This window comes from Etheostoma cragini, chromosome 8 (assembly GCF_013103735.1).
Source record: "Etheostoma cragini isolate CJK2018 chromosome 8, CSU_Ecrag_1.0, whole genome shotgun sequence".
Classification (NCBI taxonomy): domain Eukaryota; kingdom Metazoa; phylum Chordata; class Actinopteri; order Perciformes; family Percidae; genus Etheostoma; species Etheostoma cragini.
The window spans coordinates 12969236-12991444 of NC_048414.1; the positions used below are offsets into that span (position 1 = coordinate 12969236).

At 39.9% G+C, this 22209-nt stretch overlaps 1 protein-coding gene across 1 annotated transcript; it reads right to left on the reverse strand.

Annotated features, from left to right (window-relative positions):
- Nucleotides 1-2241: 2241 nt before the first annotated feature.
- LOC117949616 (DNA-binding protein RFX7) lies at nt 2242-15195 on the reverse strand. The gene is made up of 10 exons (XM_034880033.1): nt 14780-15195; nt 12428-12461; nt 11395-11480; nt 10947-10985; nt 10734-10856; nt 10510-10626; nt 9860-9944; nt 9568-9775; nt 8583-8878; nt 2242-8489 (listed from the first exon to the last, which is right to left on the reverse strand). The coding sequence occupies exons 1-10, from the start codon at nt 14905-14907 to the stop codon at nt 5085-5087; spliced, it is 4521 nt and encodes a 1506-aa protein (XP_034735924.1). The 5' UTR covers nt 14908-15195; the 3' UTR covers nt 2242-5084.
- Between the last annotated feature and the right edge of the window lie 7014 nt (nt 15196-22209).

Here is a 22209-nt window from a genome sequence, read left to right on the forward strand (position 1 = left end):
TAATCCGGATTATTGTGTCATTTTCCTCCACCGCGAACTGCCGCTCTCCTGCGTGCAGTCCGTATATCCCCAAATCACTAATGCCAGCAGCGGAGGACCAAAGGCTCTACAGGGGTGTCAGCACCCCCCACCCCCCCTCACCCCGGCCTCTCACGCATGCGCAGACAGCACAGCAGCACAGCAAAGTGTGACTATGGTGTGACCCCAGGAGCCCCCGGAAAGAACTGTCACAAAACAGGACCTGGAAACTATAACCAAACGTGGTCTGTGTTGGCTAATAATTTGTATCTATCATCGCGTAATTCGATAAAGGATCTTTCAAGCACAATTGAACTTAAACTTTGTGTCCTTGAGTTTTAGCTCTTCTATGTGTAATCTGTCATTTTTCTTACTAATATTTTACAGGTGTTCTGGTGAACCTAAAAGTAGCTTCTAGTAGTCTTCTCTGATTCATATTTTTGGGTGTGTTCAAACTTTTATTAGCCTACCTAGAATTTTCACATTCTGTTTGTTGTTATTTCACTACTGCTTTTTCTGTCTACTTTGTTTAGAAGGTATAATGCAAGTCTTTCCTGAAAGACGTATCCCTCCTATGTTTCTGAGGTTTCCCCCTTTATTCCTGTTGAACAGGTTTTTAGGGGTGTTTTCCTTATCCAAATAAAGGGTCTAAGGATGAAACAAATTTGAAATTGTGGGATTTTTATTTTGACTAGACTTGTTCATCATGTTTTTATTTCTGTTGACAAACTACAAAGCTGAAAGGTGCATTTATGTCATGCTCTGATCAGGTCCATAGACTAATACCCTACATATACAATACATTTCAAATTACAAATTAATCAGAAATTAACTCCATTAATTTCCCATGTAGCAACTTAGCCTTGTGAGATTTGTTTTTCTGTGCATTATTTAAGACAATAAAATAAGATGAACACAGTGAACTATAAGTTACCAAAGGCCGCTGGTAATAAGGTCACCCTGGACGACATCTGCTTCTAACACAAAACCTGGTAATTATGAGGAGATATTGATGGCTGCAAGTCAGCTGCCTAATGAATTCAAATATTGATCCAGCGACTGTGCCTTTTGACAATGACAATCCCGTCTTCCAGCCCTCATTCAATAGCAATACAATGGGCTCCAGCTGTGAAATCCATCACCCATCCATTGGTATAAGTAAATGCAGTCGTATTCTCCACAATATCTTTGAATCTTGTAATAATTTTAAGGGATTGCTGTCATAAACATGCACCTCCACAATTCCATACCAAGTCAACTGATGAAAGGGTGGTATAATTCTGTATTGATTAGAAGTAACTATTGATTTAATCATTCAAAACCTTGTAGTTAAAATTTAAGGCTCAAAACCAACAATCAGGTTAAAACCATCCTATATTATAATGTGTTTACTCAATAGTTTAGATTTTCCAAATTATTTTATTAAGGATTCTTTGCAGGAGAAAAACATGCATCTTTATTAGGAAAAACACTTATGTTTGAGTCCTTTAGCCATGGTTATTGATTAACTACTTCACTAACATACATTTTGTTTGTATACAAACAGGAAACATGATCCTGTGTTGCTTGTGAAAACTTGTCTGCTCACAATGCCAAATGTTGTGGTGTGGAGGTTACTGCTGGGCTCCACATGGCTGAAGGTTAGGCTGTTGGGCAATCATCAATAGGATTAAGGTCATTAACATGTTATGAATATCATGAGGTCCTGGGAAAGTAAAGCAGAGGACCAACGAACTGGGCTCTGATTGGCTAGAGCGTGTGTCTCTAAGAGAGGCCACCCCCCACTGACCTAAGAGGTCATTTGAAGAGCTGATGACCTTTAACATCATACCAAGAGTGTGATGGAAAAGTTTGCATATACTCGATTGCTAAGATATGAAGTGTGTGGTGTTTAACCAAAAGCAAATAAACACTAGTAGTAGCATGTTTAGAAAAATCAATTTTTCATGTCATAAGCTGGGGTCTGTCCAACCAAACTTGCAATATTTGTATTGAACACAAGTCCTAGACTTCTGTCTTAAAATCTTGTCACTACTCAGTGACATTTTAACAGCACTGGCAATGACACCTAATATAGGAATTGATTAGCTAATAAATCATTATAATGACTACTATTAAAGTACAATGACTACTAAGTCCTGTAAGGTAACGTTCTCTCATGCTTTGAAGCATCTTTTATTTACTGCAATAAAATACAAAATCATCAGTACATAAACACACAAGAACATTCTTTAAAAAAAGTTTATTGGCTTTTAAAAACACTTTAAAAATCTCACCAGTGAGTACTTTCCATTGAAAAAAGAAACAACGCATTTGCAATATTAACAAGCTACTGTACATTAAGCAGTACACCAGACAACACCACAGAGGAGGGTTTTTTTCTACTGGTAGAAACGGACAATATAGTCAAACAGAGTTGGTTCTGGGTCAGTCAAAGGTAAAGAATCAGAGTCACTGCTTGATGGAGCTCATGTACTCATAAAAGAGGTGCATTTCCTTCATTCTAATTCAAATATCAGTGCCTTATTGTTAAAGAAAATTACGAGAAAATGTTACATCGCTTCACAAATGCATTTTGCAAAATAAGTATGCACGTAAAATCAACAGAAAAACAGTTATCAACATAACATATAGAACAACCTTAACTTAGTAAACAGCACAGAACAAAAGTAATGCAACTCATGAAACTAGCACTGCCAGTCTGGTTAACAGAACCTGCCCAAATCACAGAAGACAGTGGTCACCAAGAATACAAAGTACAACAGAAGTTATCACACATGCGTGCGTACAATCATTTATCAACATAATGAGCATGTAGGTTTTAAAAGGTTGTTTAACTTTTTTCCCTCAATGCTTTATATTCTCATGTATGAGAATGAGTAAGAAATGTGTATCTCACTGAGATTAATGCACATTTTGCTACAAGACAATTAGTCATTTTCTGACAGTTAATTTCCCTCCGCATCTTGTCATAAAAAATATTTTTTTTCGTTTTTATGTGGGCATCCATCATTACATTTGTCCATAAAGATGTGGCAAAGCCATGTGTCATAAAAATTTAGTGCAATAATGTGAACCTCCAAAGTTTGTTGAAACATGAGTAATCGTTTTTTCCAGTGTCTGCTGAAAAGTTTTGAGCACAATGTCTGTCACAGAGATGTTTGCAACCAGCTAACAGTATCACAACTTTTTTTTCTCAATATACCATGCTATTGATCCTGCTCAAAGCACACATCACTTCTGCAACTGCAGAGACCTATTATCTTTGAATAGAAAAAAGTAAAAGAAAATCAGCAAGCGAGACCAGACAGCATTACTTTTACGACACATTGAGCCAGAAATGTAACACACAACATACAGTATCTTGCCAACTATAGATCCGTTAAGCTTTTTTTTTCTTTTGAATGGCACATACTTAGCTAGAAAATGGCCATATTATAGTGTTTTTGATACATCAAATCTCTATGTATCTATCCTATTTACAGATTAAGCTTAAACATGACTTATACAACATTGACAATAGCCAAAAACTCAAGCAAGCATCCTACTGTATCACATAGCCTACCTGGCTAGCAGTGATGGTTTCAACATGCTTTCAGGTCCATGGTTACCTATAAAACATAGGACAGTGACCATTTCACAAATTTACATACTATACATCAGATTTACGCAACTTAACCCTTTTCCTCAAATGCAATAAAACTCTTTTATATCTCCAAGGCTGCCTGTTTCTCGTTGTTGTTAATGGTAACTAGGAGCGTCTCTATGTGTAATAATCTCTTATGTCACTGAAACAGATCATCTTTGGTATGGATATAAGGCTGGATTCTCCACAAACATAATTTAATTTCCTCTTGATCCCTAGATGGCATCAATACATAAATGTCAGCCTCTAGCTTCCTATATAACTAAGCCTTCTCCATACCATTGATATTCTTATCCAAGCTGGGAGTATAGCATGCCAAAAAAAATCTCATGACTGAAAGTGTGCCTGCCATGGTTTATGGACAGTATATCAATTCCTCTATTCCTCTAAATCCATTACTGATAAGGGCACACACAGTGTAATCGTTAGCCTATACAATACGCATCTATATTGTAACACTGCAAAACAAAAACAATAAGAAATAGTACTGAAAATATCAGAGTAACAGCTGCCTTGATATGATGAAGCTCTGGATGGTTCAGAAGATTTTTAACATTATATTATATACAGTCTCTCTACAGATGGCATAAGGCCTTGGACTTTGGGAATAAGGCAGACAGTTGTTGATTCCTTCCGATGTATAGTCCACAAAGTGGCCTGAATTCCCATCTTCTCCCTACTGATTTATCTACTCCCTTTATAAGAAATGTAACAGTACAAGAAGTATAGGCTTTAAGAACATTTCACTCTTGGACAATGCTCAGGTGTAGATCAGTTTTCCACTGATTTGGTATATGATAAAGTATAAAGATTATGTCATAAATTCAGCACCTGGCAGCATAAGATGCTACCCTTTTTTAATATTCAGATATGGCAGGCAAATGTACTACAACTATTATGTGCATATACTACAATCCCAATATTTTCTCCATTTGGTTGAACTTGAACTGTACACACTGCTCATATAGTAGACAACAGCATATGTTTTTTTGGTCTTTTGTGCCAAATTTACTACCCATCTTTCTTTTATCAACTGTCCGTTAAATTTAAATATTGCATTATTGATTGGTTATAACATGGAAGATTATGTTTCTCTTAATGTTCATAACATACAAACCTGCTCTCTGTAAGTGCATGCTGCCACCAAGTACTCACACTTTAACTTGAAATGCTTACATTTCTAATTTCAGATGAAGGAGAAAGATGATTAAGTATTGAAACTCTGGGTGACAAATGATAAAGGAGAGAAGTAACTAAATGCAATCGGAGAGATTTTCTGGTAAGCCTGGCACTTTTAACAGAACAAATGGCAAAGTCCAGACAAATCCCAACAAACTATAGTTTAAAAACAGATATACTACATACGCACCAAACAAACAACAGAGTACAGAAATAAAAACACACAGAGTAAAAGATAACATCAGCCCAGCATCTCTACTGTAGTAGGCTGGTCTTTGCTTTCTAGCCAGTCAAAACCAGAGTTCACAGTATCACTGCATATCTGCTGAAAAAGCGGGTCATTCTTCAGCTCTTCCAGTGTTGAGTCTTCATATTGTTCCTGCTGTTGATTAGGATCAAACAGAAGGTTGGTGTCCAACGTGTTAAGATCAGTGATGCTACTGGACAGATCTGAGGTCAGTCTGATGTCATTTGTGAAGTCAGACGCCACAGCGTTGAGCTCAGAAGCTACCTGACCCACCAACTGGGAACTGGGGTTGAGGCCGTCATCCCCTAACAAGTCCTTGACAGTGTTGTTGAAATCCAGCTGTTGTTCGTCCTCTACCTCCTGCTGCTGTGTGCTCTGAAGGAGGAGCTGTGGTTGTGTCTGCACAGCGTTCTCCTGGAGCTGCTGCCGGTCTTGCTCAGCAGGACCTGCTTGTGCTTGGCTGTCCCCAGTTGAGAAACTCACCTGTTCTCCACTGCCAGTGGTGAGGTAGCCATGCTGCTGGAGCTCAAAGGCAGCAGGGCTAGAGCTAACAGGCAGCTGAGTTTGGTGCGCAGTTCCTCCAGCAAAGCCAGGAGTGGTCTCCAGGATCTGTGTGAGGTTCATGCGGGCCGTGTAGTTAGAGGGGAGGTTGTTTATACCCAGGCCACGGACAGAATCATCACCGTCAGCTTCCATCTTGCTGAGAAGAACATTGGTGATTTTGGCGGTGTTACTCTGACCCTGCACAGGCAGCATTTCACTCTGCATCATGATGTTCAGGGGTACAGATTGGCTTCGCTGGACCATGCTGTGGACAGAGCCAACCGTCTGGCTGTTAGACAGGATGCTGAGCACCTCAGAGGTGATGGGGGAGTTAAAGGGTGAAACCACCGCTCGGGTGGTGGTGGTGGTATTGGTGATGGTGGTCGGAGGGCCGGTGTTGCCACTGAAGTTTCTCTGGCGCACTGCAGGACTGACACTGCGGCAACGGAAAGTACTGGACGCAGATGAGGTTGATACCTTGTTGTCTAATGGTGCAGGTACAGCAAAACTCTCCTGTTTAGTGGGAGTGGTTACACCTGTTACCAGCTGCTGCTGCTGCTGTTGTTGCTGTTGTTGTTGTTGTTGTTGTTGTTGTTGCTGTTGTTGTTGTTGTTGTTGTTGTTGTTGTTGCTGCACCGGGGAAATTGGGGTTAAGCGGCCAAAGTGAGCAGCATCCTGTCTCGACTGAGCCTGAAAGGACTGGCCGGGAATGGCAAAGGCATGTGGTTTACGAAACTGGTCATCTACCAGGTCTTGGTAGCTGGGCAGAATGCCAATGCTATGGTTGGGCAAAGGACCTGCAGAGTTGCTGTTGTAGCGGTTGTTTATCCACTCCAGTTTGGCCTTGTCAGGGTGTGTTGCCATTGGCCTCTGCATGGGCTTAACAGGGCTGCTGGAAACAATACTGGCGTCATGATAACCTGTGATGCTTGAGTTAATAGGAGTGAACGCAAAAGGGTTTCTGCACTCCACTGGGCTTGGGGGGACGCTGCTGCTGCAGTTGGACAGTGGTGTGCTGATGGGGGTGTGGCGACCCATGGCTCCATCCACAGGGGTGATGGGAGCCATGCGGGAGCAGGGGCTCTCTCTCGTCAGGCTGTGCCCAAGCGTCATTTCAGAGGTGGGGGTGGGGGTCGGAGTTGGAGTCGGTGTTGGAGTGGGAGTTTGGACAGGAGTGGTACTGCTGTGGGCAGAGTGGAAGAAGGTGGTGCCGGCCTGATGAGCATTTAGGATAGAGCCTTGGTTGCTGGCTGACTGGCCTTGTAAAGATACGTCAACACAGCTACCAAACAGACCCTTCAGCTTCATCTGCTCCTCCATTTGGACTAGCTCCTCCACGATGCTGTCCTGGGTCATGTCATCATCATTGAACGGAAAGTAGTCCATGTTGGACTGAGAACCGGCAAAGTCAACCATCTCCTGCGTGAGGGTGAGCGAGCCTGAGGCCTCTGGGGGTTGAGCTATAATGGAAAGTTGGTCAGTAGGGGCTTGTTTGTGTTCTGCTGATATCTGCTGCACAAACGCTTGCTTCCGAAGCACATCAAGCTCTTTCTCCTCCCACATTGTGCTCTTCAAATCACTCATCACAGAGGCTTCGTGTGCTCCTGAGTTGGCTGGTATGGCATGTGGGTCCCCGGTGATCTGCCGTAGCAACGCCTGATCAGACGTGTTGTTTCCAGCTGCTCCAGTGCTGGAATCAGTACTTAGAGAATGGTCTTCACGTTTTACCATCAAAACCTGGGGTTTGACAATAGTCTGAGAACCCTCAGTGTGTGTGATAGGCGAGTCAGAAAGTGCAAGAATCTGTGTGGGCCCTATGCAGGTGTGTTTCACAGTCACTTTGCAGGGGGCACTCTCTGGTCTGGCGGGGGTTCCCGGTCTGGGGATCCTCTTCACTGCAGCATTGATTCCAGGTTTGGGATTGTCAATTATAGCCAGTGGCTGTTGGGAGATAAACACCCTCTTCACAGGAATCACATGGGACTCCCCGGTTGGGCCTGTGCGCTTCCTGGGGCTCTTGGCATCTAGGCAGGGATCCTTTGTTGTTGGGGTAACAGCGGATGAGCCTATAGATATTGTGTTGCTATTGGAGCTCTGATTATCAACAGTCAAGTACAAAGTACTGTCATGGCAGTTACTGTTATTGCTGTCCTGAGTCCCAGCTACAGCTACAGAGACAGGAGGGGATGTGGGGTCACTTTTTATCCTCGACCCTTTGTCTGGTCCGGGAGAACACTTAATCAGGAAGCTCGGCTCACTGGCAGCCCTGAACTTAGCCATTCTCTCCTCTTTGCCCCCAACAGCAGTTTTCTCTGTGCCATGGTTGGGGTTATATTCATTTCCAATTTCAGACACAACTTTAATGTCAGTGGAGAGGATTGGGGTGGAGACTAGGGCACTGGGTTTGATTGAAGAAGACTGATGGGCAAATGAGGTCCCACCGTGTGGCTGCTGGGAATCGTCCAAAGCAGCTATGGTATTCACACCCGCAGAGGCAGGACGCACGGTTGTGCTACTGCTGTTGGGGGCCAGGGCAATGGCCGTCATCTTTACCACGTTGACAGAGCTGACGTGAGGAGTTGGCATTACGGTTTTTATGGGACTGTTAGTGATGAGCAGGGTAGGGGGTGAGCGCAGCGTGATGGCACTGGTGGCAGAGGGCTTGGGCAGAATTTGTGCGTACCGTGTGCCGTGTCGTGCCAGCCGGTCACCCACAGGACTAGCTGAGATGTTCTGGGGATGTTTGGGGGACTGTTTAAGAGACTGAGTGACCACTTGGAAGTTGACAGGCAACACTTTCCCCTCTGCTGTCCCTACAGGGCTGGGTGAGGTCATCAACTGCCTACCTCTCTGTACCTGAAAAAAAAAAAAGTAAGAATATAAATTTACATCTAGGCACATTTTTTAAGATATCGGAGTACATTCTATGGGAGAAATTTGGCCAAATACCGTAACTGGGCTGGGGACAGCTGCTACCACGATGCCTATGGTGGGCTGAGGGGAGAGCAGAGCAGGGCTGCCACAGGGGATGGTCGGGCCAGGGGTACTGGCCTCCGTTCTCTTGACCTGGACCTCATTCGGCAGGGGTGAGTGGAGCTTCTGCTCTTGCTGCTTCTTCTGGATCTTGCGCTGCAGTTGCTGCTTTGCATCAACAGAAGGAGAGGGCAGGGTCTTCACTTGGGGCTGGAAAGAGTTTGCCTCAGCTGTTGGCACAAACGCAGAGGCTGGAGTTGGTGTCTTCATTCCTGTCGAGAGAGGAAACAAATTGAAGAATTATGATAAGCAAAGATGGAGTGTCAATGAGAGCAAAGGACTTCGAACCAGGCAAGGTCAATAGTCACGGTTTTTAATACTTATAAGCAAGGGAATTATTATGCACAGTATTATCAAGTATTTAAAACTGCGAGGTACAAAAGGGTTTAAAATTGAAATTTCTCAACTTTATATTACCGTTGCTAATCTTAAACCACATTGACCTACCATGGAGTCACCATTTATTTAAATTCTAATTTGTCAGAAAACCATTGAAGGTTGTACACAAAATGGGTTTACTATGTTTGTTTCCATAAAGTTGTTTAGTGGGAGTAGGCCATTTTAGCCAGGTAATTATTATCATACTTTTCTAACATTGTCTAGGTTTATCATTGCAAACATTTTCTCCACCACAAATGGTTTACAGACAACTGAATTAACCTATTTACATTTTCAGCACCATGGACAGCTGACAACTGTGTGCATGCACTGTTTTAGGAGACACATGCAGAATCACATTAGGTAACAACGTTTAAACCTTCACGGTGTTGATGTGTACACCATAATGTCCAGTAGTGATCATCATAAGGCATAATCACAAATGTGCTTTTACAATTTAACATATCCACACACACATACACACACACATAAAAATTAAAACACCAGCAGAGGACACTGTTACCTGTGGGTGTTCCGGTCATAACAGTGAGTGCAGCCATGGATTTAGTACCAATGTAGTGGCTGTTGAGCAGGAAGCGGGCCAGGTCCTCCACGTTGTCAAACTGACGACTCAGGACCTTTTGAGCCCACTCACACACCAGTCCACAGGCTGCAGATCTCATTTCATCCTCAGCGCTCGGGGACTGCCCCGTCGACTCCATCAGCTCACACTACAGAAGAGAGCAGCAGGTGGATAAGCATCAGACCATTCTTAAAATATATTTTACCATATGTCTTTTTGCAGTGTAACTTACCCCATCACCAGATTTTTGCAGATCCAGGTTGGGTAAGGATGGCATGTGAACAAAAGCTTTCTTCCTTAACCCGCTATAACAGTATGTGAGAAGAAGTTAAGGGTTCTCAAACATAATGACTCTGGATATGGACATGCATACAATATTTTACGGTGTTTTTTTTTATGTTGGGTCCGGCCAAAATCCCATTTTGGTTCATCTTATTCTGTTCTAGAAGTTTCTTTATTTTTAAATCAGAATTTGTAAATTTAAAAACCATCTCATCTAAATCTGACTGCAATAATGCTCAGGCAATAGTGTTTTCCCTATGTGTTTTGCACACTGGCACAACTGAGAACTATTAACACAGTTTTTGGGGAATTCCTTTAACTTTTTTATTATTTTAGGTTGGATTTCTCTGTAGTTATATCATGTACCTCGTCCTGTGCATTATTCATGATATCTGTAATTCAAACAGCATTTGCTTTTAGTCTTAAAAAAACAGTCGCTAACAGACAAACTTTATTCATCTTACCTCTATTTAAACCTGAATTAGGAAGAGCTTTTTACTGTAACTTGATTAATTTATATTACTCATTGATAGCAGAAGAAATACATAATCTAAAACATAGAAAAACTTTGTTGACCGGTTAATGAGAACTAAAGGATATTTGGATTTGCCCCTCATGCCCAGTCGACGAGCCTTCATGTTAGGAAAGACATTCTTCATGATCTTTCCAAAGTCCGCTGCACTCAGGGGATTGTAGCCAAGATTGTCACAATAGCTCCTATAAGAGAAGACAATCCTCCATAAGATTAAGTAAAATCATACTGTTGTTAGCCCCCTTTTCTGTTTCCCTGCCCCCACAGTGAGGTCACACACACACACACTCACTTGTATTCATCATACACCTCTTGCTTTGGGAGTGAAGTCTCTGGGTGCTCTTCTAGGTGATTTCGTATCCAGTTAAATGCATACATCTGTTGAGTACGGCTTGACGACATGGAACTCTGATCACTGAAATTAGTATAGAAGGAAAATAAATCTGGTGAGGCAGTTTCCTCGATTTGCATGCATCATTTCTTGTTAATACAGAAACTTTAATACCATAATCCAGGAGTGGAGGACCCCCTCTCATTCTCAGTCCAAATGGGCGGAATTGGGGGGTTGGGGTGATGAATAGATATGGGGAAACAAATGAAACACAGACAGCTAGGTATAGCAAAAGTCTACATAGATCAGTGGTTTGCTTCATAATGATAGTCAATCATACAGCTGAAAAATGAATGATACTTTTGTATAAGAAACTCTCCAATGACGAGCAACCCCCCCAAAATGTCACAAAACTGAAAGTAATTTTTAGGAGCAAGCAGCCTAAAAAGGGTTTGCAAAGTAGCCAATGGATAGTGACTTGAATTTTAGACAAGCAATGAGACAACAGTGCCAATAATGTAATGAGAGCCCCAACAACGCAGCTGTGTGTATGAGAGACAAAAAAAAGACCAAAGAGCAAAGTGGAAATCTTCAGTAAAGTGTGTATGTGTCTGTGACATACCTTTTATCATTGCCACTGCTGGGACCAGAAGGCAACTTCAGGTAGAGGTAGAGTTTTTCTATGTCTGTAAACTTCTCAACATCTTGCTGTAAAAATAAAAATTATCACAAAAGGAAAAAAAGATTATTGATATAAAACAAAGTAAAAAAATTGTTTCACTCACAAAATCTATAAATATATGCTTTGTGAGAGTAATATTGGAAAAGAGAATGAAGACAGAAGTTGACACTGATAAAATGACTCAAAGTCGTACTTCTAATTCTTACATTATAAGTGTTAGTTCTCCACAACTGAACAAATAGATTCATGCACGCAGAGAATTTAGGCTATCTGGTCCAAAATTTAGAGCGGACACAGGTGTTAAGAGTGGCACACAACCTCCTTACTATTGATTCAACCCCAACTGCTTTTCAATTGGTTTCTAACAATGGACTCATCTTACTTCTTTTCTTTTCTATTTGCCTCTTTGTTGCTAGGGGAACCAATACTTGAATGAAAGAGGTGAGAGCTGTCAGCCAATGAGCAGTGAATAAAAAAGGCTATTTACTACACTCCACCGCTAAAAGCGTAGAGCGAGCTAGTCCTTCTCTGCTTATACAGAGTTTATGATCTTACAATAAGATTTTTCAAATACAAAATCACATCTCAGATATGGGAGCCACCCAATGACTACATGACGGAAGCACTATACTGCAGGTTCCATTGCAATATACATGTGGCAAGTGTTCATTTTATTTATATATATATATCCCTCATGTTGTCCTTGGGTCAAATTGACCCGTTTTCCTATATCAATGTTCTTTTTAACTACACAACATGATTGATTCCACACAACGCTCTTTGGCAAGTACAAATCTCTACTTTAATTAATTTTGGGGTGTCTTATTCAATTTTATACCACTTGGAAGAATATATTATATATATATATATAAAAAAAAGCTATGCTATGCACCAAGCTATGCACACCTGTTCTTATTAACTACTAATAAACATAAACAAGCAGTCTGTAGATCGGTCTGTTATGTGTACTCACCAATATGCTGTCCACCTTTGATTGTACAGATTTGCTACAATGAAAAATAGAGCAAAAGACAGAAATGTGAATAAATGACTTGAGATTAAAATAACATACATACACATATGATACATGCAGGGCTTTCTTATTATTTCAACTAAGTTTTGTTTTTTTCCTGTCCCTGACGACTTGTTTTCTTCATATGGTATAAAGTCTGATAAGGAACTAGTTACCAGAAGGAGTCTTTACATGATACTAAATTGTGCACAATCGGATGTGCTGAAAAATGTGCTGCATCACATTAAAGTAAAGGAATTGAAATCAAGAAATTTAGTTTTGTATCTATGTCTACTAAGATATCATGTTCACAATGCAGTGGCTTTGGTAAGAATTCAGACTCTTCTTACACACTTCATTGTGTTACCGATGATTCAATCCAAAATATATTTAATTAACTTTTATGCCATCAATCTACAAACATCTACTGCCATCTTCAGGTCTTTCCACAGATTTTTTGGGGTTCAAGTCCAGGCTTCAGCTGGGTCATTCAAGTACACTCCCGGATATATCCCAAAGCAATTTCAGCGTTGTCTTAGACGTCTGCTTCAGGTTGTTGTGCTGAAGGGTAAAGCTTCTGTAATGTACTCTGGAGAAGGTTTACTTCTAGCTCATTTTTGTATTTGGCTGCATTCACTGTTCTCTAGCTTCTGACAAGTCTCCACATCACTTCTGCAGAGAAGCCCCTCCACAGCATGATGCTTTTTATCATTTGTGGTATTAGCCAGGTGATGCCTTGAGTTAGACGATGAGCTCTAGGTGGTTCCATACTTCTTCCATTTCACTATAATGGAGCCCACGGTGCTCCTCGGAACATTCAAAGCTTTAGGATTTAAATGATTTTGTATCCACGCCCACATCTCACCCTCGACACCAATTGATCGTGAAGAACCACGGAAAGTTCCTTGGACATCATGGCTGGGTGGGAAAATACCTGTGAATTGTGGGACTTTATACACAGGTGTTTGCCTTTTTAAATCATGTCCAATCATTGGAATTTGCCATAGGATAACTCCAATTCTAGGTGTCTCTGTCCTCATTCACTGCTCCCTAAACAATTGACCCTGAATAGTTTATTGTAGATTAAGTTAATTAAGATTTTTGATACTTATGATTTCTCATAATTTTACATTGTAGGCATGTGTGGTTTGCACCATTGTAATTTTTGATCTGTAAAATGCAGTGAATGGCATTGAGATGGACAGTACTTGAATGTTCCGTAGGCCTTTTTTAACGTCACACATTTTGACTTGTCATGGCAGTCAAAAAACTGGTGTAATAACAGTAACAATGGCTCTGCTCAATTTGATTGTGACAGTGAACCAGCATGCACAATTCCAGGACTCTAAAACTGGATCATTGTTTTTTTTTTACATTTATTTAAAGGTGCTTTTCCTACTGTGACATGATAAAATGTCTTCTCAAAAAAAGGCCAATTTTGGATCTTGCACCATAGCTGATAAGAGTTAATAGCAATTTTAGACACATCCATAGAAGTATTTTAAGGATAATTAAAGCAGGTGGACCACGATAAAGAGTAAATACTTTGAACACTTTTGAAAATAAGCAATCTATTTTTTGTAATATTTAATACATTTGCAAAAGAAAATGCCTCTAAAACACGTTTTTACATTGTCATTATAGTGTAAGTACATTAGTCCATTTCAAATTACATCTATAAAGTGAGCTAAATGTGAATGGAGTTTGAATTCTTTCCAAAACCACTGTACATTATGTCATATAACATCTGAGTAGATGTATAGATAATAAAACGTCAAGTTATTTAGTTGCTTTAAATCACAATCATGGTGATGACAAATCAAATAGAAACAATAGTGTTTTAATAAATTCTAAAGCCAGTGTAGAAACTAAACATGTAAAAACCAAACCCTTATTAGCAGAGTGCCTTGTAGTGTTATTAGCAGCATTAAATCAGTGTGAGGCTGTCTCTCTGTGGAGCAGTCTGGTTTGACACCTGTCATCCTGCGCATCGGCACCACCGGTGGATTTGGTGTCATCTATCACACATGGCCTCCTATGGCTCGATGCTAATGATTATAGCTACTACTGCTGTAAATAACCAGTCGTTAACGTGTTATTAATACATAAACAGGTAGCAGACAGCGTAGCTTTTCTTGCTGATGTCGTATTTCCGTTAAATAACTGCGTTTAGCACGGGAGCACTCGTGTTATTTCCAGTGGCTTTGTGCAGCACACATCCTCCCTGCCACTTCATAGCTAGATACGCTAATTATAAGGCTACTGCTAGCGAAAAGGACAGTGTGGATGCTTGAGGATTATTTTCATCCTTACCAAATTGAATTCTTTATTTTGAACTGTAACGCGTTAGCCTCGGGCCCTTGGAGTCCTGGCACCAGCGCTGGAAGAGAGCCTAATCCCGAGGCAGGCTTCAGACCAGGTTGTTGTTGAACATCAGCCATCACGATGGAGGGGTGGTGGGGGAGCTTTAACAAGTAGGCCTCATCCCCGGCTGTGCACTGCACCGGACCCACCGCTGCTGGAGCGGCTCAGTCAGCTAGGACAGCCCGCTAAAGCCACCACAGAGCATGGCTACAAACACTGGGATCTGACCCTCGCAAAACACAAAACTAAACCATAAAAACCACCCGGGAATACAAAAGGCATTTCGCAGAGGTCTCTCGGCTGCCGCAAATAGCACGCCTGCAGCAGCCAGCAGCAGCTACAGACGGAGCTGCCTGCATCAAGTTACAGACAGGTAGCAAAGACCAATCCGGAAATACACTGAGAGTTCTCTTTCGAAATAAAAGCATACGATTTGACGTGTTGAAAGGTTCACATTTCTTTGCATGTCTGTCTTTAAAACAACTCCGAACAGGTCCAGATATACAGTACATTCACTTGTTGCTTCTGTTATAATTTCTGCTGTCCTGACTGACTATTAAAAGATCCCTTTCTAACATGCTTACAAAATTCCAATTCTTTCTGAAGTTAGGCCTAATGTGAGGAGGTCTTCTTTGTTCATCCTGAGACAGCTTTCCTTGGGGATAGTGGGCTAACACCGACATGGTATTTAGTACTGAAAAGAGTAACTTTGATTGCAGCTCCACATAAACTTTGGAGTACATTTTTTTGCAAAGAACGACATTAGATTGTTTCCCCCATTACATTGGAAGCACATAAGGAAGGGGTCTTTTAGTGACCTGTATGAACAGGAGGAACGATTATGATGTTTCAATGTTATATGTATATTTTTTTGTTTTTTGTTGTTTGTTGGACAAAACAACAGTTTGCAAATTTATGATAATGACAAAGTCACTAATCAATTAATTGAAAAAAAAAACATTGTCAGATTAATCAAAGATAATTCTTGATTGCAGCCCTGTTTGAAAATAAATCCTTGTGTTTTATTTTCACTTGTAAGTGGGATTGCTACTACAATAAACTGGCAAATATTTGATAAACAAATGCATCCATTTTATTGTGCCATCGTTGTAAGAGTTTTAATTTTAAATTCCTGACGGGGATTTGATTTTTTCATTGTGTTCCCTGTAACTTGATGCTGGTCTTTGTGCTGCAGTTCTGCTGTCAGCCGGTAGGGGCGCTGCTGCAGGAAGCTGGTTGATCAGATATTGACAATGACGGGTAAACAGTCAGGATGATATCACTTCAACATGTAACCTGGTCATTTACCAGCGTGTGAAATGATCTTCCAATATGTTTTGCTATCAAATGATAATCTAATCAGACTCTTGGAGCAAGTGCTAAAACACCAAACAGATTGTTCCAAGATTTCTCTTTGCTCATCACACAGCTGACTATTTTTTTTTCCCTTCGGCTGACATCTGAGACACAGCTGGCGAAAAAATAACCTGCGAGGATGAATTGGATTGTGGCTGTCTGTACCAGATATAAATATAACGTTAACTTATGCCACACCAGTAACCCTGCTGTAAAATGACACATATTACACACATGTACATTACAATTATTGTTTTTAACTTACTTATAATTAGTAGCAAGAAAATATAAATATGGAAATTCAGAGAAATGAAACCACCAGGTCAAGAAAAACAAGACCTAAATAATTTCTTTCATCATGACTTATTTTATGCTGCCATCTATTGATGGAAACTAGTAATGTTACTCCAGTGCTCCGCTGACACCATGGTCATGAAATATAACGCAAGACAGCAATAGACTCATGCACACAAGGTAAAGGCATGTATGGACATGTACACAGTAACTCTTGAGATAAGCAAAGTAAGAACAAGAGGGGATAATAGAAATGTTGCTACTTGGCTTCTGTTTGTTTGCAAGATGTGAAGTTGCTCTGCTCCAGTTTTGTTTATTTAAAGTCTATTAGCACACAATGGTACTATTTTTCTGTTAGTCCTATGTTGTGACTTCGGTGCACAGAATTGACAAGCAGTCTTTGACATGACTACTTCTGGTGTGTGTGTGTATATGTGTGTGTGTGTGTGTGTGTGTGTGAGACAAAGGTATTTTCCAGTGTTATAACCTTCTTTATTTTGGTTAGCTGTTTCACTAGCACAAACATAGACAAATGTACCAGTACAGTCTGAATGGATGAAAGGTAACGCCTTACAAATAAAACATGTTGATTGTGATCAAAAATCTAAGAGACAGGAGGTACTGAAATAAAAAAAACTGATTTAAGTACTTTATTTTCTAATGATAATCCAGAGTCCAATTGGGTTTGTGTTTGCCTTACAAGGACACTGAATTTATACGATATTATGGATATCAGTAGGCTATGTTCCAGTAATCAGGTATTTAAATACCAGTATTAGAATGAAAATGATGACACTAGAATAAGAAAAGCTTGACTGGTGAAGATACTTATGTCACCATGTTGATTTATACATAATCACATCATATTTGTTATGAGTGTTGTTTGATTCCCTGTGTTTGACATAAATCAATTTAAAATAATTAATAATTTAAATAATTCACAAAAATGACAATTGAGTCCTATGAATTGTCTTTGAAAAGTGTTTGGGTGGTGTGCATGGTGTTTATAAAATGTTCGCCTTAAACCTTCCCATTAGTTGGAAACATCTGGCTTGTTAGTATATAATTTAAATGGCGTCAAACACACTCACTTTCTCCACCAACCACTGCACCCTGGAACACAAGAAGAAAATCTAGTGTACACTTTTTTGAGTTTCACAAAAGATTTTTACAGCGTGAATGACAACATTATTCTGAAATGTATTGAGTTTGGGACACAACTATATATATACCGGTCAAAAGTTTGGGGTCACTTACAAATTTCAATTTCACTCCATTATAGTCAAGATACCAGCTGATCTGAGTGGGGGGCTGATCTTTAATGCAATATCTACATTTCCCATTATCAGCAACCATTCATCCAATGTTCCAAATGCTCATTTTGTTTACTAATCTGATATTATTTTAAAAAACTAACTAAGAAAACATTAAACAACCCTTTTGCAATTATGTAAGCACATGTGAAATATTTATTGTTTGTAAACAAGTAAGGAGAGATGTTGTGCAGATATCAAATTATTCACAATTAGTGAACATATGAGGAGGAAGCCATGTGAAGTGGGCCATAAGGTTGGGGTGGAGCAGCTTCAAATATTACATATATCATGTATTACATATATCATGTGTGATAAGATTTGCCACTCTTCTGAGCAGAATCTATGGTCTTGTAGTTTAGCTCTACAGCCTCTGGTGTATGACAATCAAATAAAACCTCCAGTTAGTGTACTAAAGGCCATATAGATATTACAGTGAACTTGACTTTTTTTTCACAAACGTTTTTTTTTTTTTTGTCTTGTGTTCTTTAAAAAAAATGAAAACTATAAATTGGATTAAAATCTAAGATCAGCAATTTTCAGTTTTAGGATTATATAATTTAGTTGTGGTGAGTAAAATGGCTGAGATCGGTCTCGGAAATTGTAAAACATTTTTTCACTTAACATGCTTCAATTATGATCAGATGGCCTAGAGGTCTCATTTTTAATTGCTGGTGTAATTTGCTTCAACATTTAACTATTCTTGGCAATTTCTCCTTCTCTCCATAACGTATCACACAAACATCCATCACACCTCATCATTTGCTGGCTTGTTAACAACACCGGAGGTGTGTAACAGTGACACTTCATCTAAATCTCAAGAAAATGTTGTTTCCTTGTTAGTCATTGTTTTCTCACTCTATTTTTGACCTCCGGTTGCTGGCTATTCTGGACTGATTTATTTTACTGTCAATCTCCTGTCACTTCTGATTTGGGCTTTAAGGTCTCATCTCAGTAGTCTTTGCCCTTGCTCATTCCTCCAAATGTTAAGATTTGCCCAACACTCTGACCAAAGTTGCTGCCATTTGTGTGGCCTTAGCTACCCACGTAGCCAAATACGACACAGTAACGATTTACTCAATTTACGTAGCTACTTAGTTTTGAGACATGTGAGACATTGCTTGATTATTCAAATTTTACCCAAAATGTTATTTTTTACACACCTGCAAATCATTTCCCCCTTAAACTTAAATGCAGGCTACTTAATGTTCAAAGACATATGTAAATGTAATGAGAAATATATAAAGAAAAAGCTGACCATAATCCCCCACTCAGGATGATCAGCAAGAACCTAACATTGTTTTTTAGTTTTTAATTTAATTTAATTACAAGAGATATTTAATTTAATTACATATTTATTTTTTAGATTTCATAACTTGCTCCCTGGAAATAAAAGCAGGTCACACATTAGACTGGCAGTGACCTAAAGCTACCTTCGTCTTCGTAGGAACTGGTGAATGTGGGACAGCGAGGTCACCGTGGTGCAGAGGTTGGTGAGTCTTGCTCACACGTGCTCTGTGCTCCAATCCTCTTACAACCCCCACTTCTTCCTGCACTCAGGCCAGACTTTAAGATCAGCCTGCCATGCTCAGGTCTTATCCTGAAGAAACAGTAGATCCTCAGCACAGAGTCACGCCAGCAGGTATCAAACCCCACAGCCAACACGCTTCTCTCTCTATGCCTACCTCTGTGTAGCAGGTTTAGTAATAGTTTGCTATGCATTCACTGAAATGTCCACGCAATGGAATTATTTACATTTATTTTTTTGTATGAATTGCTTTAGTAGAAACAAAAAACTGTTAAGAAAGGCATATGTTTGATGTACAATATCATCCAAACTGTTTTTATTTGTCTGACAAAATCAGCACAACTGTTGTTGGTAACCTACTTCTAGTTCAAGCACACAAGTACTCATCCAAAGGATTTGTTGTTTAAATTGATAGGAACTAAGTAACTAGAGCTGAAAGGATTAGTTGATTAATTGATTAATCCATCAACAGAACATAAATTGGCAGCTTGTTTTGTTCATGCTTTAAGGAAAATTTGAGTGTTTCAGCTGTTAAATCGTGAGAATGTTCTTTGTGGACAAAAAAAGAAGAAGCAATTTGTCATAATATATCACTTTGGGTTATGGTAAATGATGATAGGCTTTGTAATAACTTAATTAATCAAGGCAATTAATGAATTACCGGTAATTGAAAAAAACTATCGGCAGATTATTAAAAGTGACTAAAGGTTATCTTTTTGCAAACGCTCAATCTGAATATTAGGATGGGGTCCTATAAAGTATCCACAGTGTGCCTGCAATAAGGAAGACATTTTAGACAGTTTACTCCTCAAATACTGTTATCAAATCCCATAAATAACAATGTTAATTCCAAAATGTGTAGGTAAGCCATGTTTCCTTCTGGTTTATCATTTCAGTACCACAATTGAAAATGGGAGTCCCTGGCTTTGACGTCACTTACACAACCTATCCCAGGCCGGGATGTCATTGCAGATTTTACACAGCGTTTTTTTCCCCTTTTTTTCTTGGCTTCTTTTGGAAGAGCGGATGGGAAATTCTGATGTCATCAACCTTGGCACAGCGGGACAGAGGAGCATGCAGACCCTCAGGGAGCCACGATTGGTGCCCATGTGTTTGTGCCCCGTAGATGGTGAAATAGATGGTGTGGTGCTGCCCGCCTGTGCTGCACCTGCGCCTCAGCATGCTGATTGATCAGTTTGGTCATGTGGAATGTCACCATCTGCTCCCCAGTCCCACTCACCCCTTCTTGTGTGAATGCCAATCACTGGCAGGAAGATAGTTATTTAAGCCATGTCAAATCAGGCGCATGACGATGAGCAATATGCCAGCAACACTAGAAATGTGTGTTGCAGCCGTAGTGTGCACAACAGCATATCTTCTAGTAAAAGGACAACCATGACTTCAGACTGCAAATGGATGAAGGCTTTCTTTCTTTATAGACAAAGTATAGATTAAAGATATAGATTTTTTTTCCTTTCACTAATATATTCTGAATGTTATAACTAAGGGGGCTGCAGTGATTGTGTGATTGTGTGCATGTGTTTTTATTTCTTTTACACATAAAAGTCTTAATTTTTTCCCCTCTTTATTTCTCCTCCAGTTGCTCTTTTTTGGCCTCCTAATGGTCAACAACGTATCAGGGGGCCATCAGGAGTGACATTCTTCATTGTATAGCGTCATAACCAATGACATTTAAACCATGGGAAAATAAAGATATGCAAATTTGAACTCATTAACATTTGCATTACCTGTTTGAATAATCGCACTCCTGACAAGACTGCAATTAACTAAGATTGATGCAAAGTTCAGGGTTAGGGGACTGTATATATTTGCTCTTGGATCACTTACCCAAGATGTGTGTGCGTGTGTGTGTGTGTGTGTGTGTGTGTGTGTGTGTTATGCATGCTTAGGAGAACTAAGATCTGTCAGAGGAAAAGGTCATTCAGTAGCTACTGTTGTTCCTGTAACATTTGTAAATAATTTTGTTAGTAAAAAAATGTGAACTGTAGAACACCATTCCTAAAAAAAGAAGGAAAGACCCACAAGTGATTGTTCTGTTGAAGATGAAGGAGTTTTTATTTTGTTTCTGCTGCTTAAATAACAGGATAGATAACTTCTTAAATACTATTGGTTCATTAAAACCCAAAAACTAAAAAATATAAATTGACTATTTTTCAACTGCACTTAGCTGTGCATTAAGAGTCATACATTGGGGAAGCACAACATGTAGTTTGCTAATGACCTAAATAGAAATAGATGTTCTGGAAAGATTCCACATTACACACAGTCCCATGTGACTTCAGTGTAAACACCGGAGGGTTAGTAAGACAACGAGTTCAAGATAAAGACTGAGCTGATGTCTCAGTAGGAATTATTTGATTGGATTCTTATGAGGTCTATCCAGGACAAAAGGCCTTGCCAGGACAGTGTGACATACTGAGCATCACGCCAACTGCAGTGTTTTTTCCCCCCTCTATGGCAAATTGTGTTTATGTAACATACAGAAAACACGGCACAAAGTAAAGCAGGTCAGCTCCTTCTACTGTTTACACACCCTATATTCTGGCTGTTCACGTATTAATAAAATGAACAATAGACTTTCTGTGACATTTTACTGACACGACCGTCCTGAAGTACCTGAAAATCATAAATCTTAGTGGTGTGGTGACCTACATTCAGTGGGTCACTGTCAGTTTCAGCACCAGGGCAGTGGACAGTGGATTTCACTTATCACAGGAAGTCTGTCTGTTTAAGTGTTTTACATTAACACAACACCTAGACAAGCTATGTATAAATAACTTTTAGCCCAGCCACTGGAGGAGCTCAACACGCTACACGTGCCTACAAACTAAAGATTTGGATCTATTTGTACATGTAGGTCAGAAAGG